Source organism: Lagopus leucura, unplaced genomic scaffold, assembly GCF_019238085.1.
Source record: "Lagopus leucura isolate 7727_CA_CO unplaced genomic scaffold, USGS_WTPT01 Super-Scaffold_806, whole genome shotgun sequence".
Taxonomy (NCBI): Eukaryota; Metazoa; Chordata; class Aves; order Galliformes; family Phasianidae; genus Lagopus; species Lagopus leucura.
Window position 1 is genome coordinate 887,204 of NW_024962260.1, and position 17,841 is coordinate 905,044.

Here is a 17,841-nt window from a genome sequence, read left to right on the forward strand (position 1 = left end):
TCATAGGATGGAGCTTAGGTTAATCTGACATTTCACAGAAATAAGCAACACGGATAAGACTCTTTATTTCAAAATGTTTGCAATTAAATGAGTTCATGTCAGTAAGTCATACACTTTGACATACAAAAATACCGTGCTACTGATACAGTTGAAGAATTCAATGGATTCTCCATGCAGGAGAAATTCACAGCATTATCAGTACCCTCTAGGAACTTTGCTTCCCCTTCCAGGGTGATTGCTGACCCCTGCATAGCAAGTAACATTTATTAATTAGCTAGCTCTGTACAGCACTGAGACCTTCACAAAACCAGCCACTCACACACTGAATCATCTCCCTCCTCTTAAGACTTCTATTAAAGCAAACATCAGGTAATCTACCTCCTACTGCATGTCATTAACCTTCAGCTACTGCAGCTGATGATGCTGCTGAGTAGCAATAAATTAAAGCTTGACATTGCTTTGGCTATGGCTGGATGCCACCAACCCCAGTGGAAAAGGGGAAGAGATTCAGTCATTTTTCTCTCATCCATAGGAACGAAGGTGTTGTCTATTAATCTGTCTTTGAAGTTGAGGCTAATCACAGCTGTAGCTGCTGGGGCTGATGTTTGCTTTAGTATTTCGTAGTGGTTTAAAAAAGTACACATTTCTAGAACCTGTCTGTGGTAATATACTGCTGCAGGAGTAAACTTGCTAATGCCAAGAAGCTTAACGCCATAGGTGGCCGAGAGCCACTTCAAGCTTTCAAACTCCTCCCCGTGTAAAGTGAGGAAACACTGACTCTCAGAGCCAAATGAATTTTCTCCTGCTTGTCACCTGAACAGCCACCATCATCTTTGAGTCACAGCTGGACTACATCACTACACCCAGTTTACCATCCCTTCTTTCCTGATGACAAGCTAAGCATACAGGACTTGGCAAACTGGACGTGTACAATAAAATTATATTCTATTTTCTGCAGTGCATACAAAAAAGGTAAGTATTTCTTAAGGAAAACACAGCTGGTCAAAGCCTACTAAGCTCCTTGAAGTAGCAGAAAAAAACACCCAAGGCTCAAGCAAGAAAGTAATATGAGAAATTTTTGGAGATCAAAAAGGCAAGTTCTGTAAGCATGTCCACTCCAGCAAGTTCTGGGCAGCAAAGACAGTTCTAAATGTTGGAGTGTCTGGACTTAGAAGAACTCAAACTCTAAAACCAATCAATATATTGCTTTAAAATGGAATTTCTCCAGTTTGGCACAGTTTCTGTCAGGGCTTTTGGTGCCATACTCAACAGATCCAGGGCATTATTGACTCTTCTTGATGTGAAGTTACAACAAGGCTCTTAATTTTCACTGTAAGATGAAGCTTCAGCATAAAGCATTCAAGACCCAGCCCATTCTCATCATTCAGTACGAGGGCAGAAATCAGAGCAGGCGTGGCTTTTTCTGTTTCAGCTAAGACAAAATAGTTGCCAGTCCACTGTAGGACAGCCAGGTTGGCAGCTGGGAGGCCAAAGATTGCTTCAACAATCTGCCATATTTTAACACACTGTCAGCACATAGGGCATTTCATTCCATGCAATAAAATTTGGTCCTGAAGTATCTGAAGCTGCTCTGTAAATAGAGGAACTAATTCTTCAAGAATTTGATGACAAAGCAACAACGAAGATACACAGAATCACAGGAGAAACATCTGTCTTCCAACCCTTAATTCCAGAAGTGAACTTTCTCTTATACAAAGTCCTTAAGGCCTGGAATAGCAAAATAAAACCATAGAGTAGAAAATGGACATATGGATCTGTCTCTTAATATTTAAAAAAATAAAATCCCAAGATGACCAGTTTCATCATATGGAATGTAGACACAGTGTTTTTAGCTTTAAAATACAGTGCAAAGTCCATTTCTAAAGGGACATAGGTAAAAGAATTAAAAGTTGTCTAACGTTGGAAACAGATTGGGCATGTAACTTACTGTACAGATACTCTCTGTGCATTTTGCTTAGTTTGGAGTGTGAAGCCATACTTGTCCATTGAACTTTCTGGCTCTCCGTGCATTTTATGTAAGAACTTCAGAGGAGTGTTTTAGAATAAAGATGAGAACACATCTGTTATTCAAGGTCTGAAAAAGATACTCCATATCTAAGGTACAAGGTCTGACTCAACTTGTCAACGTCCCTTTAAATACAGCTAATCTCTGCTTCCACCCTTACCTGGACCTGCAGTCGAGGAAGGCTTAAAAGGGATTTATAAGCTTATGAGCATAGTTATCCTGTGGCACACTGAGGGGGAGAACACAAAAGACTACAGGCACAGGGTAGGACAGAAACCTCCATGGTCAGTATCTTTAAAGGCAACTGTACCTGATACATACATGTTCGTTCTGCGTTTCAGCAGCAATATGCAAATATAGGCCAAATATTCTAAAGGTGAACACAGCAAAGACATCTCTTTTCCTCACCCAGGTCCTGCTGAGTGATACATGCTTGTCAAGTGAAACACTCCGCGATGTATTAAGAGTTCCTCTGTATCTAAAGCCTTCTTGCTGTGTCAGTCTCTAGAGAGAGCCCAGTGCTTCTCCAAAACGGATTTTCTGTCCAGCTTTAAGGTGGAATTTGAAGTCCTTTGGTGCCTCAAAGATGAGTACAATAGTCGAGCCCAAGTTAAATTCCCCTAGATGTTCTCCCTTCCTCATGGGGATTCCCTCCTTGTTGTTGTTGGATATGAAGCTGAAGTCGTTGTAGGAACCTTTTGAGTAACGTGGGCTGTTGGTGTGCAAATCCTGTAAAGAGAAGGAAGAAACTGTTGAGAGTCTCAATACTCTATCTGTATAGCCACAGCTTTTGGGTATCAAGGCATTTTCAATGCAGGACCTTAGAATTCAAAAAAGCAACAGGAATATTAAAAAGTCTACAGTGCAGAATATCAACAGGGTGAAACATCTTAATTTCAGGCTAATAGGATTTTGATTTTTTATTGTTCTTCCATTATGCTTTACAAACCTCAACAATCAAAACCAGAAAGCTGCCTGTCAGTAATCTTACTCACCTGGTCAAAGTAGATGCGGATAGAGCCCACATTTGTTGCTCCTACAGCTGTTAAAGAGAAAAATCCATGTTTCCAGTCTCCTGTAAGGACAACCCGTTCATTGTGGCAGAACAATTCCTTGATCCAGCGAGCAACTCCAGGATTCACAGACATCAAAGAGCCTGCAATGGTGAGAAAATACTCAAGCTCAACTATCAGTCTCGTAACAGTACTGCAGAACTGTCTGGATGTAAGTGCATTACTTCACTACGCTGAATCTGATAGTTACATTTCATTAAACTCCTTTGTTTTGGAGTTTGACTTCATAACATAGATTAAATCTGGCATTTGACAGATTTCTCAAACTTTGTGGCAGGTCTTTATCTTCCCTAAGAGTGTTTGAAATCAAAACCAAGACGTTAGGGATTGAAGACCAAGAAACAAACTCTTTTTTTTGCTAAGCTACAGCACGATGGTCTGCAAAGAGGAGGACAAAGCCACCTGAAACCAACTCTGGTAGAATTACTGCTTGGCTGTATCTTTTTTTTGCCAAATACAGGAACAGAGATCATATTTTAAGCTGCTGTTTGCTCTGACTTGCAGAACTATACTTCATATGCAAACTGATCTTTTTTTTTTTTCTACTTTTTTTTTTCCCCCCCTGGGAGAATAAGATCAACCTGGGTCAACAATTATTTCCAAGAATTAGGAAAGCCTGAATGCAGTATTACTGCTTTTACAATTCACATGTGATTAATTCTGGTAAACTATACTACCTTAGAACTCATAACCATGTGTGACAAAGCACCATGCTCCCATCATCTAACATGTACAACTGCTCCACTGGCACATCTCATCCAGCAGGGGCCTGTAGCAGTGCTCCCATCCACAGCCCCTCTGCATTCATTTTCTAGAAGAAACCTACCTGGAAAATGACGGCGGTGTGACACTCTCCAGTCAGTGGGCGAGTGGAAGCAGTGATAATCCCCTGGTGCAAGGTAGATTACACAGTGGTAGAGCTCATTCCCTTCCTTTGTGACTAGTTGTTGCTGAAATGAGTTGCCAGGTGGGACTGCATAGAAAGAAAGGAGTTAAAGGTACTCTTCATGCCATCTTTACCATAGTTGAGCAATCTGTATTAGAAACAATGGACTGAATGCAATCTGCACGTGTTGATAGACTAGAAATAGGCCCAAGAATCAAATATGTCAATGTATTCTTTTCCCTTTACAAAATGAGATTAGATCCTGTACTGTTTTAAACAGTTTGGAAGTTTCTGCTTCTCTGCTTAGGGAATCTGAACTCCAAAACTGAAATCCTGTTTTCCTAAAGCTACCATTTGAAGTAACAGAATTTGTGAAGAGGTCTTAGGTTTATGAAATTCTCTGTTGGAGATCATGTTGAAAATAAGCCTGCTGTTAGCAGAACTTCTCTCTCCATTCCCCTCTCCAGTTCAGCAAAATATGTTCCTCTTATCAAAACTGAAGGCCGTGAAGATGGTGCTCAAGGTGCAGAAGTGGTGACAGCACATATCAGTAGAGGTACAGTGCTTGTGCACAAGATGCATTAGGGAGCAGCCAATCTTTGCTAACCCTGTGCTCAGGCACATGGTCTGTCAGCAGGAATGCTACAGCACTGTTATCATGGCAGGCCTTGGAGTCATTATAATTATTAATATAACCACAGGAAATGGAACCAACCAAAGAAACTGGGAGAATTAGAATGAGTTAGATAGTGCAAGCTACTGATGTGAAAGAACTACAACAGTGACATGTTTATCCCCAAAAATATAACTAGTATCACAGAACTGCTTTTTTTCCTGGAAATGTGATGTCTATGGACACTTAGAATGGGCAGAGCACAAGAGGTGTGAGGGTCAGAGCTTACCTTCATTGAAACGCAAGTCTTCTGTGCTGATGCGAGGTCCCAGGAAGGACTCCAGAGAATAAGTAACCCCTTTGACTTGCTCCACTTCACAGTTCTTTACTTGTCCAAAGTTAAGGATCTTTCCATCAGAAGGACTAATCTACAGCACAGATATAAAAAAAAAAAAAAAGGAAATGCAGTGGGAATTCATGCTTTTCTCACCCTTCCATCCACCACAGCAAGCAGACAAGTTGCTTGGCGGGGGGACATTTGCATTTCCCTTCACTCACCACACTGTGCACACAGCAAACTGGCCGTGCCTGTGGTTTCAGCTTCCTGCGAAAGAATTCACTGAGGTTTCTATAGTGATGCAGATCTTCAACAGCTGCCTCCTTCATGTTCACACCGAACGTCCAGATGTACAGGCTATAAACAGGCTTCCGGAGCCATGTGGGCAGCTCCACCTGGTTCAGACGACCCCAGGCTCGTGAGAGCAGTCGAGTTGGTACTGACTTGTACAGAGCAACCTGAAGGAAGAATTAATTACATCACGTCATTCGGTCCTTCCCATAAAGAAAAGAGAATCAAGCTGTTCGTGCCAGCAACTCCCTTGGCACAAATGGATTAGCCGTTAAGCAGAGAAAAATTAAACGCTGCACTCCTCACTTCTATTCTGATGACAGCAAACAGGGGATAGGATGAAACTTACTACATGCTTGCTATATAATATATTACATACTATATACTGAAGCCAGAAACTCTACTGCCTTTCAGGTTAAAGCTTCAGATTCATGTTACTGGAAACTGCCCCATGTGAGGCTTACAGGAAAAGGTATTTCACACATGGCAGTGGAATACTTCTCAGAGGGGCTCAACATTAACAATTTAGTACTCTTTGTGACAACCAAATGAAAACCAACAGAAAAATAATGCACCTCCTAATGACAGTATTTTCTATGTTCCAGTATCTCTGATAATGCATACAGATGAAAAAATATACCCACGTCAATGCACTTAAACTGGTATAAGCTGATGCCAGCCTTACTCCTTCTCCCACAACAAAGAAGTTGATAACTGCTAAAATGCCTGAATTTCTGTAGAAATATGTCTACCTTTGGGCTTACACCAAAGCATGCATTTTAATAGCAAGAAAAACCAAATGAAACAACATTGGTAAGAAGTATACTACTGATGTAGCAGGACAGATGACAGCGTACCCTGTTGGTAACTCCAGCTTCTGAGGTCTGTGTAACCCACAGTCAGCCAGAAAACGTGTGTGTGACCATGTAGGAGGTAGCACAGAAAATGAGTCCTCTGAGACCAGTTTTGTAAAAGTAGTTCTCTGCTGAATCTGGAGCAGTGTTTCAAACAGCGTAACTCAGCTGTATTTCACTCCCAAGATTTTTTTAGTTATTTTTAAAGTGTTTTTTGTTTGGTTTGTGTTATTCCTTAGCAAGACTCATCGTTTATTCTTAATCATATTCACTACCAGCTGAATACTTGCACAGTGTGGCAAGAAACACAAACGAGCGCGCGCTGGCTGAGAGCCTGTCCATCCTATCAAACACAGTGAAATAGGACTTGACTCAGAAATCACCATTCTGCACATGAAAATAGTGACATTTCAGCAATAAACAACCAAATTGCTCCAAATAAAATCCTCCAAATCAACAGTGCTCTAGCTGAAGTAACGAAGAAAAAAACGCTTTGCCATTCTGACATGCCTTATACAGTGTTCATTTCTAAAATCAATTTTGCTCAGTTTCCCACCAGCACTGAGAATATACAGGTGCAACTGTAAAGTCACAGAAATTGTCTATTTCCTATATTTCCTATAGCCTTCTTTTCCAAAACATCTGGTTTTCAGGTTGATGTGATGAAGCCAAGCAGCTATTCAAAGGAAATCTAAGCACTGCATTCTGTTACAGTTTTCAATCGAAACATTAATGTGGTTGCATTCTGCAACTGCATTACAGATGTAGAGAATACCTCCATGCAGGGCTGCCTGCAGACTACTCTCATCGGTGTCAGAGCAGAGATCTGCATTAGTGTATTATTTGGAAAGGCTGAACTAGAAATATTCCAAAAAAAAATAAATAAATTGAAAAACAAACCCTCTCTATACAAAAAAGCAGGAGGCCATTTCAGCATGGCCAGGAAAGGGAACTGGAAGAGCAATGTGCTCTGCCTTATCCTCACCCTCATACTTTGAGGCAACTGAAGTAATTCAGAAGTTTCTGTTGATTTTTGTGGACAAACCATTAGAGGACAGATAAATTCACTGCTACTGAATAATGACTTATCTGTGAAGCAATTAAGTCACGGCAGTTCTAAACAGTAAAACTAAAGGGATGGGTTTAATCTCTCTGCTTCCATGCTAGTGATGCTCAGCCTGTTCTAATATTAAGGGCCCTTCCACCCAGCTGCTGCCAGCTCCCTTCAGCACCACACAGCTAACAGAAATGAAGCACAAGAGACCTGCTCACACTTACCCTGCTCACAGGCCTCCATCCCACTCTGGTCAAGGGCTTAAGAGCACCGAAAGGCAGAAGGTAATAGAGAATAGTCAGAGGCCAAGAACGGAGTTTCAGAGCAGGCCTAGACATACAGCTTAGCTGGCCCAACCTTCGCCTCAGGGCCAGCTGGGGAAATTGCAACCTGAAAGATTACATACACAACATCAGAGGGTCAGCCATCTCAGCAGCAGAACCACCAGCTTCTGGTAGCTGGGGGTGATTTATTCCTACTCATCTTTACTTCAAGATCCATTCTGCAAGTCCTTACTCCTTTATTTTAGCAAGTTCTTCCCAAAATAGAGGACCAGTAAAATACTCTTCATCCAAGTAACAACATAACACGATAGTTTACAATGCAAACAACAGAGAGCAAAGATCCTTCTTCCAAATATCAGGAGATTACACCCCCAGAAAACGCTGCTCCTGACTTCCATCTCTAGGACAGCCACAGTAGAAAGCCAGAACCCTGTGATTCTGGGACATCAACCCCAGCACTGTACGGAGGAGCAGCAATGAGGAAACAATGAGCAGAAACTAATTAAAGAAATCCTTGCGATCTAAGAAACAGAGGCCTCCCATAGTGCTCATGTGTTGAAGGAGTCTTTAAGACTAGATGATGTCTTAAATGAGACCAGAGTCAAACTCATGCAGACCTGCTGGTTGTTAACTGCCTTGGGAGAACAAGTGTATGAGAAACAACAGGAGTGGCACTGCTGAGCGAGTTAATACAGTGCTCAAATAACTGACTCTGACTGACAGAAGACATCTTTCCAGGTCTTAAATATTAACTGGGTACCCTTGGTGCTGAACAGAGAACACGTGGAACAAAGCTGATATTGACTGATAACCCAGTCTCTACAGGTTAATCACTCCTTTGCCTCATAACCAACTGCACTAATGACTTTCCATACAGTGGATTTTCTGACTGAAAGCAACCTCAGCATACATGGCTGTAGGCAGAATTTGAATGTGCAACTCTCCAAGGGAAAAGCTGCTCCTCTAACTAGCAGAGGGCACTGTATACCTCAGTTCAGGCCCTTGTGGTAGGAGGATGAAAGACCCCTTGGGTATCCATTTATTCTTTGGCTTTGCTCATGAAGAATATTTTGACGAAGCCATTTCTGATACTGCCCAGGTCACGTTACCAAATGGAAGTCTGCCTACTTGGGGCAAAATATTCAAGTCTTCTGGGCATTGCCTTAAACCCCAGCCAGGGGTGTACTTCCCACTCTGCTGCAGTCAGAATGCCCGCAACCAGGATGCAGCTATGTGTGCATGGACTGGAAGGGTATGCTCCAGCTGCTCTGAACAGCTCTCCTTTACACCAGACTATACAATATGAAGTATGAACTACTTCTTTTCAGGGTGGAAAGAAGCTGGGAATCTTGAAAGGCAATTTTCCTGCCAACCTGTTATTTTCAAAATGTGGGTCAGGATTAAAATATCACATAGGCAGGTGACATCTGTCACCACTTTGGGATGCAAGATGGTGCTTTTGGCTCACTGATCCTCTCTGCAGTGAATACAACTTTCCTCCAACAAAATAAACACGTAAAAACTCAGAGAATTGTTTGTGCATCACAAAGCAAGGAAAACAAGATAGCAGCCAACACCTAAGGAGATGAAGTGCTGTCTCAGCAGGCGTAAAGCTGCTTTCTCAGTGGGAGGTGGGACTGACTCAACATGGGAATAGGAAGGGGCACTCCATGTCCTTCCTCCCACTCATCACCTGCCAGCTTGCAGTCTGCACGAGGCCAGTAGGATCGGCACCAGGCTCTCAGCATCATGCCAGGGTCCTGCTCCCCAGGGTCCCGCTCCCCTGCCACGCTCCCCCCACCACTGCAGTTGCTGGCGGACCAATCCCATCCCAGCTGCATCCTGGCAGCGCACTCCGGAGCCCTGGGGCTCCCCGCTGCTTGGCCTGGTTTCAGTGCAGTCCCTGGCTAATCTTCCTATTCTCCTCGTGATGGAGAATGGGAGAAAGGAAAGAAACCCTCTTCATTCCCCTTGTCATATAACAGCATGCCCTTCTCTGACAATTCACCGCATAAGGAGCTTTATAGTAATTAGGCCAAACAAAAGCTTTGCAGATGGCTGTCGCTCCTCCAGCCCAGAAACCCTCCCGCCCTCCCTCCCTCGTTTCTCCCTTCAGACACCATTCTTGCAAAGCAGAAAACACCACACAGTACCTGAAACGAGCTCTCCTATTTGGTGTCCCGCCAGCAGAGCCAGCCGGGCCCGGGCTGTCCAGTTGTGGGTGCGGGTCCCCGGCACAGCTGCTGCTGCCGCCGTTCCCTGAACGCAGCCTCCGGACATGAATTTTAACTTTGTGGAGGTTGTAGCAAGAGGGTGGAGGGTTAGATAAAGCTTTACAGCATCTCACCATTTCCCTGTGTGCAGATCTGGTCCCTGCAGGGCGTTTGACTGACACATTGTCAGGGTGACGGCTGGATGCAAGGCTCAGTCTTTTTTCCTCTACCTCTCCTTTCTTTGCTTGCTCCGGCACAGGAGGGAGGACGCGACGTCACGGTTTCTAATTCTCCCGCTGGTTTGCCTCTGGATTCCCCCTCTGTTTCCCACTTGAATTTCTGCTACGAGGGTTGCAGCTATTGCAAACAAACATGCACTGTATCACATTTCAACATCCCGCTACAAAGATGACTCTGCACAAGATAAAAATGAGCTCTCCATAGAAGCAGTCCTTGCTTCTCTCTCGTCCTGGCCGCCATGGAAGCTCAGTTCTCCAAGGAACACGCTGCAGTCCCAGGCTGCTGGGCGCCACCAGCCTTGTGCCGCTAACCTCAGCGGCGGCCTGAATATGAGGCCGGGAGGAGGAGTGGGGCGGAGAAGAGGAGGAGATAATTCCCAGCTTCAGTTCTGCAGTGCAGCAGCTGCAGCTAATGCAGTTCTGGACTACCTGGCACCAAAAATCCCTCCCTGCTCCTACAGACCATTTTGAGAAGGAGAGGAAAGGCAGACCTTTCCCTTTCACAAACTCTTGCCAGATGCCACCATCCAGCCCCTGGAATCTCCTTCCATCTCAGAAGACGCCCAGGCAGCAGGTAAAGGACTCTCTTCTACAAATGCCCAAATGCTTAGTGAAATAAGCCAGCTTTAGGGCCAGCTTGTGAATGAATTATAAAGGTGTTAATGTATCTTTTATGTGGCTCTCAACACTGCCACAAGTTTATATCTAGCAGAACTGAAATGCAAAACATGAGTAAAGGAAGTTGTTTTTTTCTTGGCTGACTGTTGGTAATGCTTTTTTGTTTATTTTAGTGACAAAAGGCTGCAGTATTTCTATCTCTGAATTATAAGCAAATATAGAGAGAAATTTCCCTCTCTGGCCCTGCAGACCACATCTCAAACCCAGATTTCCTGCCTCTCATGTTGTCTGAATTTGGGTTGTTAAGGCAGATTGAAACTGAAAGGGGAAGCACGCTAGGTACATCTCACCTCAGAATTAAACCAAGTACCCAGAATAGTTTAGGGACTAACACTACAGTGGTTATGCATTTCTCTTTTTCTGTGATAGTCTGGGTTAAATATACATCTCCATAAGCTGTGTGTCTTGCAGATTAGATAAAAAGAGCACTGGTGCTGAGGTAAGAGAAAGGGCCGCGTTTCATTAGAGATAAGCCAGGAGAAGTGGGAGGGTCAGCATGAAAATCTAGAACTAGCTAAAGACTTCCTGCTCAGGCCTCGAAAGGAAAATATTCCAAAAAGAATCAGGTATTATTATTGGCCCTCGACTCCAAATATTTCAGATATTCCCTAGAAACACCCCTGGAGTGCCTGCATGATGATAATTTTTTTCAAGAAGAAAATGGTGACATGATATCCTGTGTCACAGGAAGTTCCAAACCCTGTGCTTATTGTTGTGCGAGCTGAATGTTGACAACTGCACTAAAAAGAACAAAAAAGTACCCCAAATCCTACCAAAATTCAAAGAAAAGGAACAAGGAGCACAGGAGGGCTATTTCTGCTCACTTGCCAGGAATGCTGGAAGTTGCCAACATTAAAAAAAAAAGAAAAGGATTTTAAATAGAAAAACTGACAACACCGTTTCCAAAGGCACTTCAGAGTAAATGAAAACCACTCTGGCACCCAGCGTGCATCTCCATAACCCTGTCAAGCAGCTTATTTGCAGCAATCGCATTCATTGCTGCCCAAATCAGGCTGGCACCCTACACCCACTTCTCAGCAGCCTCTCTACCTCCACGAAGCTCCTCAGGGATCAGGGAGGTCCGGCCATGAGCTCTTTCAGCAGCAGCTCAGTTTCATACCCCACACGTTTTCAAGGAATTGTATTCCAGACTGTGCAAGCCTGACCCTGCAAAGGAGCAAGCTCATCTGCTCCCTGAAAATGAATGGATGCTAAAATGTTCTGCTGCCCAATGCAATGGGGAATGCCACCCTTCAGTTTAATTGTTTTTACAGCGTGGTCTGAGAGATTCCTCTCCAGGAATGGCCAATTATTGGCATTAGGAGGCTTTTTCCTCCACTAACTCAAAAAAATCAGCTCAGATGAGCGTAACAACCTATGTTTCTCTTAAGTTCTGTTCTACTGCCCTCACTACATTCACCAAGATGCAAATACCCGTGTCTGCTTAAGTGCTGTCAGACATGGCAAGCTGCCATTCCTCCAGCTGCCCCACAACCAATTCACAGCTGAAACCAAAAATCCACTCTGGGTTTCCCTCCGTTGTTTGAGCAACCTGCTCTAGTGGGAGGTGTCCTTAACCACAGCAAGGGAGTTGGAACAAGATTATCTGTAAGGTCCCTTTCAACCCAAACCATTGTATGATTCCACAGGGAAAGGAACAAGAGCTGGTGGAGGAAGCCACTGAGGAAATTTCCAAATGGCTGTTGTTGTTGGGATGCAGGCAGTGCCACCAGCCCCACGCTGTTAGCTCAGACAAGAACCTTACAACTGTTGATTTGCTGGAGTGTGGAGATCTGTACCAAACCCTGCCACTTGTCTGATCCCACCCAGAATCCTATTTAAGTAAATAAAAGAAGTAGTCATGATATAGTAAAAATCCCTAGAGAAGGGTCTAATCTAAATCTAACAGTGCTGAAGGCTAATTCTAAACAAACTGAGCTACCATTGTATTAGGTATCAGTAGAATAAATACTTAACCAGGGACTCCCCAGAGCCAGAAGGCCTTGGAGTGAACATTAATGAGGACAGCTGGTGACACAACTTGAGAAGAAAACCCCAGGTTTGTGCATCCTTGGCTGAACTACTTTCAATGTAACACTAAGATTCACACCCACAGGTCAAGAAGAGCCCTGCCTGGGTGAAGACCCCTCCCGTGATCAGGCATAGCAATGGAAGCAGCATCAGCACTGTTGTAATTGCATGAAAACTACAGACCAACCGGAGTGGAACACTGCTAACTGTAATTCTGTGTAAGTGCTGAGCAGAAGGCTGGCTCTGTGTGTGTGAGCCATCTGTGAGAAAGCACTGTGCACCAGGCTTGTGCAACCCTGCCATAAATAAGCAACACTTGCCCCAAGTGTGCGATGATGATCGACTCAACGCACACGGGGACGAATCCGCTTTTTGGACAACAGCAAACTGCCGGCCTCTATCAGCTCAAACGAGCCTCCCATCCAGTGGCCCCACAGAAACGTCCTTTCACTGCTGCCTGGAGCCTTACCAACGTGTAACCGTCCTTCAGACCCACGTTTGAACCCATGAATCACTGGCCTTGGAACGCGCTCCCCGGAAGGCTCGTGGCCTCCACTCTCACTTTCTACATTTGGTAGCAGAACTCCCGTTTAAAAAACGCACCGTCCGCATCCAAACGTTTCATCGCGGAGCTCCTCCCAGCGCTACGAACCGGCAGCACCGGCGGCACGTGGCTGCCAGGAAGGGCCGGGCGGCCCCGGGGTTGCGGGGCTGCTGTGCCCGGCTGCGGCTCCTCGAGCTCTTTCACACCGAGACCTTCTTCTCGGTTGTGTTTGTTGATTAGTTTTGTTCGCGGGGAGGAGCGGCGTTTTAAGCCAGCCGCAGGGGTTCGGGGGTTTCGTTTGATTTTTAAACGTAAGCTTGTGGAAACCCCTCCCTTCCCTCCCACCCCCAGATGTTCCACGGTCTCAAAACTCTCTCCTCCGAAACAGGACAAGTTGCGTTTACTTTCACAAAGCGACGCGTCAACTCGCGGCAACCAAAGCAGCCGGACGCACACAATAACGCCCATCCCCGCGCCGCCCCGCAGTTCCTTCCGAACCCACCCGAGGTAAGCCCCGAGCGAGCCGGGTCCTCGCACCGCCGCCGGTGAAGCTTCCAGAAGGACGGAGCCCAAAGCCGGACCGCCCTCTGCGCCCCGCAGCCCTACCTGGTACCCGCGGCACAGCACGGCGACACTCACGGCTGCCGCCCAGCTCCGTACGGGCACGGGACGCAGCACCGCGCCTTAAGGAAGCGGCCCGGGGCTGCCCTGCCCTGCGGGGAGGAGCCGGGAGGGGGGGGGAGGACCGGAACGCGGCCACGGCGCCGCCTCCGCGATGGGGGACGCGTAGGGACGGCGGGGTTCATCGCCGCCGCCGGGCTCCGGGAAGCGCCCCGCAGCGTGAAGCCGTCCGGCATCGCAGCCCGGGGAGCTGTGCGCTGGTCGGAACCCAGCAACGCGAATGAAGAATGAGAGATCCAGCAGCCATAGGCTGTGCTTCTTCCAAAGCAAAGCAGGTTGGATAAAAAAAATATATATATGTTTTTCCCCATTAGTTCTTTCCTGAACTTGTTACACACCTCTTACTGTAACACACCTCTCAGCTATGAGCCAAGGAAAGCACTTTCTGTATCAGACTGCCAAAATATCACTGTGCATCTCCTGTTACACAAACACCCCCTGGCACAGTTTCTAATATTAATAGGAAGGCTGTGTTCTTCCTCCCTTTAAGGATCAAGACTTTAAATCCGTACTCAAGCACTTCCCCACTGCATTAAGCCATTTAAAAAGATTGTTAGTGACATCTGAAGCGTCACCACAGCTCAGTTCCCCTGTGGGCTTGCTGTTTTTGCAGGTGCTGTCATTCCAACAGGAGATCCTTACACAAAACTTCATTACATCAAAAAAAAAAAAAAAAACTACAGAAGCACAGGACAGGTACAAGAAATTCCTCCTAGCAGAAAGAAGTTCCAGTCACCCTGATCACTCTTTAGCCCAGGTCTCACTGAGTAATTCAGCCATCCTACAGCACCTTGGTGAGAAGCTACACAATGCCTTATGCATGGCAAGCTATGCATGGAGATCCTGGCCAAGAAATACTTGGTGACAAGGACTTGAAGCTATAAGCTTCCATCTATCTGATGGATGTATCTAACTGTCTTCCTCCAAGCCCCCTGCTTTACCTCACCTAAATAAATAAGAGCTAATCTTCCCTGGTATTCACACTATGAGACACACTAAGGTGTTATCACATCAAGCTATTAGCGACGTGATGTCTCTAAGAAAATGACAGGTGTGCTAAAGAAACAACAGTGATACCCAATATGCACCTCTGCAACATGGAGATCCTCTGCTTCCATAACATGGTCATATTGCATTTCTGACTTGGCTCAGAAGAGAAGGAACCTGCCTTGCACACTGGGTGCCAGGTGGATGATGGTGTGTGTGCACATGAGCACGATGCTGGTACATCAGAGCCGGGTGTTGCAGCAGCAGGCTCAGCACTGAGGCCACGTGCAGCAGCTTCTCTGTCTGTATCGCTTTCAAAGCCCATTAAATCGCACTGAGGCTCTTCTTACCTATGCAAAGGCTTACAGTCCTGTTCTGAAAACAACACCCCTCTTTTCCTCAATCCTAAGTGTGCTTCCAGGGATGCAAAACCAAAGAGAGAATAATGGAAAGTGAGAGCTCAGCTAAAAAAGACCCTCCACTTTCTAATAAAAAGGCAACAATGCAGCTCTTATTTTTCTTGAATTCTTCATTGTTTAGAATATTTCTTTCAATGTTTGAACACAGTTTCTCTGTTTCCTCTTTTCTAAAGCTTTCTTTCCCTCCCACAGAAGCATCCAACAGAACTCAAGTGTATCAGGAAGGACCAGGACAACTTCTCAGTGTGATTTCTTTAGAGCTTTTTCACCAAAAGCAATATCTGTAACTTCACCAAATAACCACCAGCAATAACACTCAGCATACTAGTATAATGAAAGAAAGCAAATTTAATAAGGGAATTACTCATTTACATACCTAGAAATATGAACATTATTAAAACAGCATTTGTTTCCAAGAACCAAAACTGAATTGATGGTGCCTTTTAAAATAAATACTTCATAGATGCTTACCAGTCTCTCTTTTAATCAAAAGATAAAATCTCTTTGAAATAAACTTCAGTAGGAAAAGAATATACAGAAGACAGATTTACAGACAAATTCCTCAGGTGCTGTCATAGCCTAAGCTGCCAGCATCCAGCCTTCCTGGGTCATAGCTCATTTGGATCACCAGTGAAAACGAATTTAAGCATTCCAGCCTTGTTCCCTGAAGGCACGTGGCCAAAACCACTCACAGACTGGCAGTGCGCTCAGGAATGCAAAGAGAAGAGATGCTAAAGGTCACACTGAAGCATCTCCTACACAATCTTACACTCCTAGAATTTTTAACTCCTTGCCTCCTGAAACAGTACTGAAGCACTTACCTGGCTGTTTGGAAGAATACCACATACACTTTGAACTCCTTCACTGAGCTCTACTGTATAACCTTAAGAGTTTGAAGGAAATACAGCAGTTACGTCCAGTTAAGAAATAGTTGTTTAATGCTGCAGCAGGAATTTGATCCACAAATCTGATATACCTACTGCTGTTTCACAACAGTTTCTAATCTCCTTGGAATCCAGAAAAAAAGGCAAAAAAGCCTCAGGGTCAGCAAGTTCCATTATAGATGTAGGTGCTTTCTAAGATGTATATGTAATGTATACATAAGTTTATGTAATGTATAAAGAAACCATAGATTTATAATGACTATATGTTAATTCTGTCTTAGCATCCTTGTAAAGTAGATAAGGCAGGAAGGCACTGGGAAGCAAGAAAAATGCCAGAAGTAGCCTGAGCTTCACTGGCTGCTGAACTGCTAGTGAGAAATAAAAACCCTACAGATGCTGCACGGGCTGTACCTTCCGCTAGGACTGGGACCAACTCAGCACTAAATGTTTTTTTAATCCTAAGACAAGTCAATTTCAGTCTTGCCTAGTTTGATTTCTGTATTTAATTCTGTATATAATGTGCTTTATTTGTCACCGTGCAATACAAGGTGGGGAAAGTAAGAAATTGCACTGCACTACACAGAGCCAACAGATCCTTCAGAGCTGCTGTAGATGCACACGTTATGTTCTCTCTCAAGAGTGCAAGTCACTTAAAAGACAAAATCAGTTTGTCAAAAATGCATCAGCTACAGAGAATGAACTGCACATTCCCTCGCTGGAAAGAAAGCGAAGGGGCTTTGCCTCAAACACAGCAGAAGCAAAATTGCCACAAGTTTCTTACCTCCCATTCACTTGCGAGCTTCACAGGCAACTCTATGCCCTTCTTCTCCAGCTGTTCCAACTTGTAGCCCTCATACTTTTTGTATCCTGCATATCCCCCACCTGTAGCCACCAGAACATGGAAGGGGCGCAGGCGGAAGGCTTGTCCTACTGGAGCAGTGTGAAGCTTCCTCCTGTCTGTAACAGAGAAAAGCAGACTTTCAGAGAGCAGCTATAAAGTTAAAACAAACTTTATATTACAACCAATATGCACAGTGAGGGATGTCAGCACAGATGATATAAACACCACCAGAAATGCAGGATACAGAAGGTATTAATATATGCTCCTGTGTGCTCCAGATATTGCAGCTTACCAAGTTACTGAAACTCAGCTGATCAGCACTGACTGCTCATCTGTGTTCCCCCAAAATCCTTCCCAGGAAGTATGTAAAATGAGCAGTTTGAAAGCACCATGGGGATGGGCTTCACAGTGCACATAAATTCACCTCTGGATTTCTATGTCATTACAGCATGGAAAACTCAGTCACAGAGGAACAATGTGTACATGCAGAGCTTCATGCTTCTCAATCATCAGAACCTTCATTACAGTTAGATATCTATTTGGGAATGCCCTAAATGGAAGAGGGAAGGATGTGACAACCTGGGTTAGCATAGGTTCAATAATAGGCACATTTCTGCTGTAATGCAGGTCACTACAGAGCAGGCACATCCCACATCCAGCTCTCAGCAACAACCAAACCCTCAGTGTGCTCTTACCACTGTCTGAGCTGAAGCCAGAACACAGGAGGGCTCACTGCAGCATTAACTCAAATTATGGGAAATAGTTTTATGCATTCTGATACATGGGCTAAACACAGTCCTGTGAACAGCAAAAAAAGAAGGCAGTCTTGCTCTTTCTTTTGATAAACTAAATGGAGAATAAGTCTCTGGTCAAGCATTGTCATTGGAAAAAGTATTTGTTCTTCTG

General features: G+C 44.6%; 1 protein-coding gene across 9 annotated transcripts in view; it reads right to left on the minus strand.

Moving 5' to 3' along the window:
• Positions 1 to 41: 41 nt before the first annotated feature.
• The window catches only part of PISD (phosphatidylserine decarboxylase), a 24,109-nt gene continuing 6,309 nt past the window's right edge, over positions 42 to 17,841 (minus strand). Inside the window, exons 1-9 of one of the 9 annotated variants that reach the window (XM_042865864.1) lie at positions 13,730 to 13,800; positions 9,766 to 9,988; positions 9,572 to 9,688; positions 7,359 to 7,524; positions 5,157 to 5,393; positions 4,888 to 5,026; positions 3,926 to 4,072; positions 3,022 to 3,182; positions 42 to 2,755 (exon numbers count right to left, since the gene is read on the minus strand). In XM_042865864.1, the coding sequence (XP_042721798.1) occupies positions 2,531 to 2,755; positions 3,022 to 3,182; positions 3,926 to 4,072; positions 4,888 to 5,026; positions 5,157 to 5,393; positions 7,359 to 7,524; positions 9,572 to 9,688; positions 9,766 to 9,815 (1,242 nt within the window). In that variant the 5' untranslated portion in view covers positions 9,816 to 9,988; positions 13,730 to 13,800 and the 3' untranslated portion in view covers positions 42 to 2,530. Of the gene's footprint in view, positions 2,756 to 3,021; positions 3,183 to 3,925; positions 4,073 to 4,887; positions 5,027 to 5,156; positions 5,394 to 7,358; positions 9,214 to 9,571; positions 9,989 to 13,625; positions 13,688 to 13,729; positions 13,811 to 16,875; positions 17,052 to 17,841 lie in introns of those variants that run through there. The other 8 variants (XM_042865862.1, XM_042865867.1, XM_042865861.1 and 5 more) reach the window with 8 other exon arrangements.